This window comes from Colobus angolensis, unplaced genomic scaffold, assembly GCF_000951035.1.
Source record: "Colobus angolensis palliatus isolate OR3802 unplaced genomic scaffold, Cang.pa_1.0 Scaffold204, whole genome shotgun sequence".
Classification (NCBI taxonomy): domain Eukaryota; kingdom Metazoa; phylum Chordata; class Mammalia; order Primates; family Cercopithecidae; genus Colobus; species Colobus angolensis.
The window spans coordinates 4,728,727-4,738,063 of NW_012115200.1; the positions used below are offsets into that span (position 1 = coordinate 4,728,727).

The 9,337-nt window shown below is 60.9% G+C and overlaps 1 protein-coding gene across 1 annotated transcript in view; it reads left to right on the forward strand.

The window, feature by feature from the left end:
* LOC105511806 (scavenger receptor cysteine-rich domain-containing protein SCART1-like) overlaps window positions 1-1,960 on the forward strand; it is a 40,964-nt gene extending 39,004 nt beyond the window's left edge. Inside the window, 2 exon segments of the mRNA XM_011941996.1 lie at window positions 202-347; window positions 1,704-1,960. Of these exon segments, the coding sequence (XP_011797386.1) occupies window positions 202-347; window positions 1,704-1,960 (403 nt within the window).
* Window positions 1,961-9,337: the final 7,377 nt, after the last annotated feature.

A 9,337-nucleotide genomic window follows, 5' to 3' on the forward strand; every position in this document is an offset into this window, starting at 1 on the left:
ACAAGGAGGACGCGGGCGTGCGCTGCTTGGGTGAGTGGGGGCGGGGGGGCTGGGAAGAGGGGCGCTGGTGGAGTCCTGTGGTGGTCTCCGTCCCCTTTCCCCTCAAGCGGATCCCCAGCACCCAGCCCTGAGGCTGCCCAAGGCGTGGTCCCTTGTGGGTGCTCCTGGCCAGGCTGCCGGGGACCAGTCCTGTCCGCTCAGGCTGCGTGGGCTGGGCTGCCGCCGCGGCGGTCTGGGTGAGGGTCTGTGCGGCTCAGGGCCGCAGCTGCCTCCCCATCCCGGCCCTCACCTGCCACCGTTTACTGCAGGTTCCCCGAAGACCACTGTGCTGCCCCTGCCGCCGCTGGGTAGGTGGCTTTCTCATGCTCACCCCCCTCCTGTATGTCTGACCCCGCAGGGACCTGCACTGGGGTTCAGGGCTGGCCATCACGACCAGGACACCCCCCCTCCCTCCCTCTGCCCACCTGAGTGAATATATGGGGATCTGGGGATGTCGAGGACAGAGACCCCAGGCCCCACACAGCCACTTCTCTGGGGTCTTTGCCTTGGTGGCTGCGGGGGGCTTGGCCCTCGAAAGCTGTGGCCCCTTGGACCCTAGGTCTGTGTTCGAGGCAGAGCTGAGGGCAGAGGGCAGTCAGGATGCTAAGCGCATTCCACAGGCCTCACCCCCTCCCAGATCATCCTCTGATGCTCCTATCTGGGCCCACATACCTGCATTTTCCCACCTGTGCCTTCCGCCTCAGCCCTGCACTCATGCCTCCCCACCTGGGCCCTCCCAACTGTACCCGCTCTCTGGGCCTACACAGCTGGATTTGTCAACCTGTGCCCTCCCACGTGGGCCTTCCTCACTCCTACCCACTATCTGGGCCTGCAGGCCTCCTGGATTCTTCCAGGCTGAGGTCCTCCAGGGCCAGGGTCACAATGGCCCAGGCAGCCCAGGTGCACAGCACGCCCCGCCTCTCACTGTGCCCCACAGCCCCTCCCTTGGCCCCTCCGCCTGCCCACAAGGCCTGGGCCCTGCCTGAGATCACCTGCCTGGTCCTTGGCTCCCTCCTGGGCATCATCTCCCTGTTCCTGGGCAGGCAGTGGTGCCGCCGCAGAGCAGCCTGCAGGGGTAGGTGGGCGTGCCCAGGTGTGGTGAGCGGGGGCCTGGGGTGGGGAGGCTGGGGGGCATGCTCTGTGGGGCCCCTGTCATTGCAGACCCTTTCTGTCCTGGTCACTGCCCTGCATGCTAAGTGGCCTTCCCCGTGGTGACTGCTCAGTGACTCTCCATGGACCCACGAGCTGTTGGGGCCTCAGGGACCCTGAGTCTGAGTCTTGCTTTGCCCCCGCGATGTGCTGGATCAAAGAAATCCACACTCCCAGGGCTGCCTGGAGTGAGAATGGGCTTCAAGATTCTGCTGACCCCTTATGACTTATGTCCAATGGGGGGCTTTCCTGGGTGTGTTCAGAGGCTGAGACCACTGGTCCCACCCTAGGACCGCATTCCTGGGTGCCCTGAGTAGAAAGTGGCCTCTGGCTGGGGGTCTTTGCTGTCTGTGGGGGCTGCTGACAGAGGAGCCAGGGGTGCTCCTGGTGTGCATGAGAGACCGCAGGGGCCAGGCAGGGTGGGCTTGGACTGCAGGACATTTCTTGGACATTTCTTCTAGAACATTCTGGTGGGGCCTTTGCAGGTTGGGACATGTCAGGCCATCTGTCCTCAGAGGGTGTCTATGAGGACATCGGAGCCTTCCCCATGGGGGAGAAAGACGAGGGACCTGCAGGATCCGGGGACCCGGGCCTGGAGGAGGACTATGACGATGTGGGAAAGCCTGAGGATGGCGCTGGGGAGGAGGCGGAGGAGGCCAGCGTGCTGCTGAGCCCCGCAGGTGTGCAGCTCTGTGCCCTGGCATCCATGGTGCTCTTCCTGCTGTACTGCTCCTATGCAGAGGGCTCCGCTCTGGCCAGCGCCTACATTTAAAGAACCTGAGAGCTGCTTCTCATGTGTCCGTGACTTTCTCTCCTGTCTCGGGCCTGGGGCTTTAGGACTTCTGGCTGTCCTTTTGAAGCTGCATCTCCCCGTGGGTAGATGTGGACTTAGGGAGATCATAGGGTTGCTTTTGCAGCTGAGCAGTGTCCTTCCAGCACCTTGTCCCAGTCGGCTGCAGGAGGGGCCCTGGGCAGCCCAGGTCACTGTGAGAAGCCATATCACTGTCTCCCGACCCACTGTGTCCCCTTCTTGTCCCTTTGAGGCTTTGCTTCCCAGCAAGAAACCAGGAGATGAGAACTCCTGGGCTTTGAGAAATCGCTTAGCACCCCAGTGGACCCTGTGTCTGTCTTCCTAAACACAGGTGGGGCTCCTTTCAGCCTGGGTCCTGAAGCTGAGGCTGGGATGGAAGACCATGGTAGCCTCTGCCCCAGGATGTGAGGACCTGGAGCTGACAGTGGGGATGTCAGTGTGAGGGGAGAGTGGGATACACCAGGGAAGGCTGGGGTCTTCCTTGTCCTCACTCTCAAAACGGATGTTATTAAACTCTCTTTGAACTCACTTCTCCATCATTAATTCAATCCAGAAACATTTGACAGACACCATCATGGTCCAGGTTCTGTTCTGGGCCCAGCTGTCTGCCTCACCTGGTCCTTTGTCTTCTCGTCTGAGGGCGACTGTGTGTGTTTCCAGTCCACATTGTTTTCACTGTTTTACTGAGTTGGGATGTGGGCTACTCCTCCTGGAACTCAGGCAGGAGGGTCAGGGGTCTCCCAATCCGACAAACTCTTGGATCATTTCTTGTCTCTGCTGCCACCTGACCTCCAAGGTTAGGGGCCCAACCTTCAGTGTGGCTCCCTGATGAACCACCCCTGGGTTCCTGCCTTTCATCTGCACACACAGTGCCGAGGGGGATGGCGAGGGCTCCGCCGGGCGCTTGAGGTCAGAATCTCCATTGCTTACAGCTGCATTGCTCTGATGGGCCCCGAAGCCTTCCCTGACCATCCTCATTGCTGACCACACCCTCCCAGGACCTAACCCACCAACAATCCCACCCACCCAGGGTTCCACCACGCAGGACCCCATCAGGCATGTTTAGATCTTTTCTGACTTCTTCATCTCAGGTTCCAGCATACTGGTAACACCCAGGTCTAAACATCCAGTGAGTCGTCACCTGTAGGGTCTTTCGGCCGTGCGGGCCTCTTTCTGGCCTCTGTGTTTGCCCTGGCGTGTGGGCAGCGTGCTGTTGGCCTCACTGACACTGGCTCCATAAGCAATGAGGACCCCAGCTGCACCCTTGGGGTCTCTCTGCACGCTGCCCGCCATCCCCCAAACCCCTCCTGTGTCCCAACTTCCTGGGATTGTGAGAGGGCCCCTGCTTGGGTCCAAGGACCACCTCGGGTGGAGAAGATAAACCAGACGCCCCCTTCCTCAGACAGGAAGCCCAATGAGGATGCTGAGGGGACGTCCAAGAGTGTGGACAGGACCTCTGGGCAGGAGTGTGGTGCTGAGGATGTGTGGCCAGCTTCTTGGGGTGCAGCTGGAGCAGCTCCTGATGGAGCTGGAGGGCTTACCTACCGTCTGAGCACACCTTGCCCTCCGAGAACCGGCAGGGCCTACTCTCAGGCAACAACCCCTAATCAAGGGTTGGCCAACCGGGCTTGACTCTGTGCGAGGCGTGTCCTTAGGGCAAGGTCGGGGGTAGGGGATGTGGGTGGTCCCTGGGGTGGGTGAGGGCAGGGAGGCATGAGGTGTGTGGAGGGGCCGTGGGGGAGAGAGCAGCGAGGTGGCAGGAAATGGGATGAGGTGTGAGCATGAGACACGGACCTGGAGGACACTTGGGGAGCAGAGTGAAGCTGTCAGTGCCACGGGGAGGACCCTGGTGTCGCTGCCCGCTCCAGCCTTGCCGTGTGTTCCGGCCTCGCCCTTCCCAGCCTTGCCGTGTGTGCCGGCCTCGCCCCTCCCAGCCTTGCCGTGTGTGCCGGCCTCGCCCGCTCCAGCCTTGCCGTGTGTGCTGGCCTCGCCCCTCCCGTTTCTTCCCCTTGGTCCCCCAGCAGCAGTGTTTTATAAGTTTTTTTTAACAGCGATTGGCACAGACACCGGGACCTAGAGCTGCAAACCCTTCCCCAAGGCCTCCCCAGGGCTTTCGCCTCCCTGGCTCCACGTGCAGGGCACTAAAGAGGCCCTTTGCAAGTCAGAGTGCGGGGAAGCACCTGAGGCAGCGGCAGGTCCCAGGCATGGGGCTCCAGCACACACAGCCTGGCAGACGGGCCTGTGACCTTCTCTGGAAATCTGGTTCCCTCTCACTCTCCTGGTCTCCACATAGAGGTCTAGAAACCTGAGTCACCAGGTCCTGAACTGGTTCTCTGGCAAATCTACTGGAAATTGACCTTTATTGATATTATGCTGCTTATAAAATAATAACATGCTTAATTATTGTACATTTAAAAACAGGCCAGACGGGGTGTGGCTGATGCCTGTAATCCCAGCACTTTAAGAGGCCAGGGCAGGCGGGTCACTTGAGTCCAAAAGTTCGAGACCAGCCTGGGCAACATGGTGAAACCCCATTTCTAAAAGCATGCAGCTGGCATATAGACCTGCCCAAATGCAAGTGTTCATCCAGCCGTGCGTAAACGCTGCCCCTTTCCGGCCTTGTCTCAGATGCCGCATCATTGATTTAATCCTCTGTTGGATTTGGCAGCTTCCCAAGGACACAGCCTCACAGGGAGGCCATGCATCCCTTACGAATTTGGGTCGCAGGGCACGCACGTTTTTCAGAATTTTGCTCCCATTGCTAGGTCTGTGTGTTCACAGCACGTGAGTTTGGCACGACCCTAGGTCTTCAGCCGCACCTTTTGTGAGAGGCAGAGAAGGTCCATCCCTCCCCTGCCAGGCCCTGGTGTCAGCACCCGTGGCCACCAGGGCCTTGCTGAGAATGGGCCCTCACTGGTCCATCTCACACCTGGGCCTGCACTGGGCCCCAGCTGCAGGAAGCCTAGCCTGGCCTCACCACACGCTGCTGGCACCGTCTGGGCTGAGGCACGGGTGACAGATGACAGCTCTGATATGGGGGGAGGAGGCGAGGGCGTGCACGGGCTTCCTTCTCAGAAAGGTGTCACACTGAGTCGGCGTCCACCTTCTGTCCGGGGCAGAACACACGTCCCTGCCACAAGAGCATCAGCCTGGGGCACGGCAGCAGCAGAGTGGCCAGGCATGGTATTGTTCCCTCTGGGACTGTGGCCCCTGCTCCTGGCCTGCTGGACCCGCCCTCCCGGTGAGTGTGTGCCGCTGCCTGCAGGGCGCTGGGGGTCAGAGCCCCGGTGTACAGGACATTCCATGGGGGAGGGGGCCACGACACCACAGTGGTCCCGTCTGCTCCTTGCTGTGAATCCTGGGAGCCTCAGCTGGCGACCACAGAGGGCTGGGGTGTCCGCTGCGGGGCTCGTGAGTGGGCAGAGTGATCACAATCTTGTTTTCTGTGGGCCTTCCAAATGCATGTGAAAGGCTGGGACCTTCACTTCATTGAATTTCCTCAGAAAATGGTCCTTAGGCCGTTTTTGTTAACATTTTGTTCATTTTTGTTGATATTTAAGTTTGTTCATGTCATTGGTGACATCCAAATAATGCGCGAGAAAACTTGGGAAAATCAAGAGTAAGGTGCAAACTGGGCTGGAAGGTGAAAGTTAGATTTCTAACTTCGGACGTTCTGGGCATAAAGTACTCAAGGGTACCTTTGCCATGACGCCTTTCCTATGTTCTTGTCCCCGAAGCTCCCGCTGCAGAGTCCCTGGCCCTGGTGAGGGGTGGAAACCGCTGCGAGGGCCTCCTGCAGGTGCAGTCCCTGGGGCAGCAGGGCCTGGTGTGTGGGGACCACTGGGGCCTGCGGGAGGCATCTGTGATTTGCCGGCAGCTGGGCTGCGGTCGTGCCCTCTATGTCCCCACGTATGTGGTGTGGCCCCAGGAGGCCCAGCAGTCCTTGCTGCAGGGCGTGCAGTGCCAGGGTGTGGAGGCCTCGCTCTGGGACTGCTCCCTGGGGAAGTGGGGGTCACTGAACGGCTGTGAGTGTGAGTGCATCGGTGCAGTCCACTGCTCAGGTAGGACGGGTGCCCCGGGAGCCACTTCTGCCAGTCTGTGGCCCTGTCCCCACCCACGACCTTCACTTTGGGGAGGAGGGGTGTTGCCTGAGTCCCCCCGGGTGGAAGACAAGACCCTTCTTCCTGGGGTGCCTGTGACTCCAGTGCTGTGACCCTCGGACCCTCATGGCACTGTATGACCCCACGTGTGTCCCCTCCAAAGCCCCAGACAGCACAGCACAATTGAGGGACATATCACACACCGAGGCCAGCCCTGGCCAGGACTCCAGCCCGAGTTCAGTCCTTTTGGGTTCAACTGACTCGTGGCAACCATCAAACACTGGGGGCCAGTGGTGACCACAGGACCTTGTGGGGTGAAGGGTCCCTCTCTTCCTCCCCTGAGTGGCTGGCATGAGTGGAGGCACCGGCCTGGGGGCTCAGGCAGGTGCGGAGGCTGGTGCTGAGTGAGGTGCTCCCTCCTGGCCCTCATCTCAGCTTTCTGCTCCTGTGCTCTCCCTTGTCAGGGCCCACCCAGGAGGCTCTGAGCTCCTGGACCTGCCCCAGATTTCAGCAGCCCTGTCCTGCTCGGGCCCTGGCTGGGACCCTGCCCTTTCCCCTCTGCTGGATTGTTGGTGGGAAGCAGAGGCTCAAAGTGGCATGTGTAAGGAGAGAGAGATGAGGGACATTGACACAGGCAAGGAGAGGCCACTGGCACCAGAGGGCCTTGGCCTGCAAACTCCAAGGCATGAGCTCCAGAACCAGACAGCTGGCCCTGTGTGGAGACCACTGTGGGGGTATGACCAGGGGCCTGGGATACTGGCCTGCAGGGCCCCTCAGAGAGGAGCAGATGGGCCGACCTCCTATGTGCTGTCCTCTCCACTTGATGGGCCCTCCTTGTGGGCAAGGCCCCAGAAGCCAGAGGGCATGGAGCTTGTCCTGCCATCTATGCAGGTGGCCTCTTGGGCACAGGGTGGTGGGGAGAGGGGACCTAAAGTGGGCAGGTACAGTCTCTGGCTGCCCCCTCTGGGGTCCTGGGCCCAAAAGAAAGACCTCTGCTGCAGACTCCCACACACCTCATCCTCCAACAAAGGCTACTGCCTCAGTCCACACGTTAGGGGTGGGAGGACCACGCCCCAGCAGAACTGAAGTGGAATCAGAGTGGGCACCTGTGTGTGCAGGAGGAAAGCTGGCCTCCTTGGGGCTGCGTGGTGGAGGCAGCCCCTGTGCGGGGACCCCTGTGATCCGGATAACAGAAGGCCCTGTGATAAGCTGCGGCTTGCACCAGAAGGAGGCCAGCGTCTTCTGCAGAAGGCTGGGGTGCGGCCCTGTGCTCCAGGCCCCCCGCCGGGATGTGGGCGTCGTCAGGAAGTACCTGGCCTGCAGGGGCACGGAGCCCACCATCCGCAACTGCAGACTGGACAACAACTTCCGCAGCGGCTGCGACCTGCGGCTGGATGCAGAGGTGGTCTGCTCAGGTGAGGCTGCCACCCGATGTGCCCAGTGACCCTTGGGATGATGCTGGGCCTGGACCTGGGGAGAGCAGAGAGAAGGGGGTGGGCGTTCCCACGGATGGGGCCCCTGTCCCGCATGAGACATTGGGCGCAGACCTGGTGCATGTGCACGCTGGAGGGAAGGGGACTCAGCTCTCACGCTGGTTCTCAGCAGAGCGGAGCTGAGTTTCTGGTGGCCCCACAGAGGTGCCCTGGCTCAGAACCCACAGGCCATCTAAGGGTGCTGGCTGCTGGCGTAAGTCGGAGCTGCCTCAGCTGTGATCTCTGCATGTCTAAGAAGGATTGGGATTGGGTAGAGGTCACGTGCTCCCAGCACTGCCTCAAGTGTGTGTGAGCTGCACTGACCTCACAGCTCCTGGCCTTGTATGAGGAGCAGCTGAAACGAGGTGGATAGTCTGCTTGCTGCAGTACCCCAGAGAGGGTGGTGCTCAGTGGACCAAGGGGTGTTCTGACCTCGCCTCTGGGATTGCAGAGTGTTGCTGTCATGGCCCCGGACAGGCAGAGGCTGTGAAATACGTGGGCACCTGTAGCAGGTGACCCTGACCCTGACCTTGGCGATGCGGCCAAAGACGCCTGCTCTTCTCTGGGTGCAGGGTGGAAGGGCCTCTGGCCGCAAGTGCCTGCCTGTGCTTGGCAGACCCTCTGCCTAGATGCAGATGATGGCTCCTGGCTGAAGCCTTCTGAAGTCTAAGGCTCAGGGCCAGGCAGTTGACCTGAGAACACCTATCTCCTGCCTGAGAGGATGTCTGCCCCCAGGACACACAGAGGCCCAGCTGGTGGGCGGTGAGCACCCCTGCACCGGGCGCCTGGAGGTGAGGCGGGGCCTGACCTGGGGCACCATCTGTGACACAGACCTGGACCTGGCCACGGCCCACGTGGTGTGCCGGGAGCTGCAGTGTGGGGTGGCAGTGTCCACGCCCAAGGGTTCCCGCTTCGGCCGGGGCTCGGGGCCGGTGTGGACGGAGACCTTCCGCTGTGCAGGCAACGAGTCGCTGCTGTTCCACTGCCGGCGGGGAAATGGGAGCCAGTGTGGGCCCGGCCATGACGCAGGGCTCAGGTGCTCAGGTGAGGTCCTGTGTGTGGGCTCTGAAGGCTCATCCCTGCCTTGTTCTCTGCCAAATCCCTTCATGCCCTAAAAGTGCCTCTGGCTGGTAGGTGTGGGTGCTTTTGATATTTGCTTCTGTTGGTTGAAAAAAGCAGGGAAGAGACTGGGTGTAGAGTGATGTGCCCCAAGGCTGCAGCTAAGATCAGATTCTTCTGGAGAGCTGTGTGAGCTGCATGCTGAGGCAGAGGACAGAGGAGCTGGTGAGAGCAAGGCTGGGCTCTGTGCCCACCCCACTGGGTGTAAAGGAAGGAAATGACCACAGCCAGCCATGTGCTGGGTCTGCCGTCTGCGAACCACGCTGACTCTTCCTCTCCCCTAGAATTCAGGCTGGTCAATGGCAGCAGCAGCTGTGAGGGCCGCGTGGAGCTCCAGGTGCAGGGGTCCTGGGCGCCCCTCTGTGCCACCCACTGGGACATAGCAGATGCCACCGTCCTCTGCCACCAGCTCAACTGCGGCAACGCGGTGGCTGCACCTCGAGGAGGCCATTTTGGGGACGGGGACGCTGCCATCTGGCCTGATGCGTTTCACTGTGAGGGGACAGAACCCTACTTGTGGAATTGCCCAGTAAGCACTCTGGGGGCCCCGGCCTGTGCCCCGGGAAACTCAGCCTCCGCGGTCTGCTCAGGTGGGTGCAGCCAGGGCTGTGGAGGAGGAGGGTGAGTGAGAGGCATGGACAGAGGGT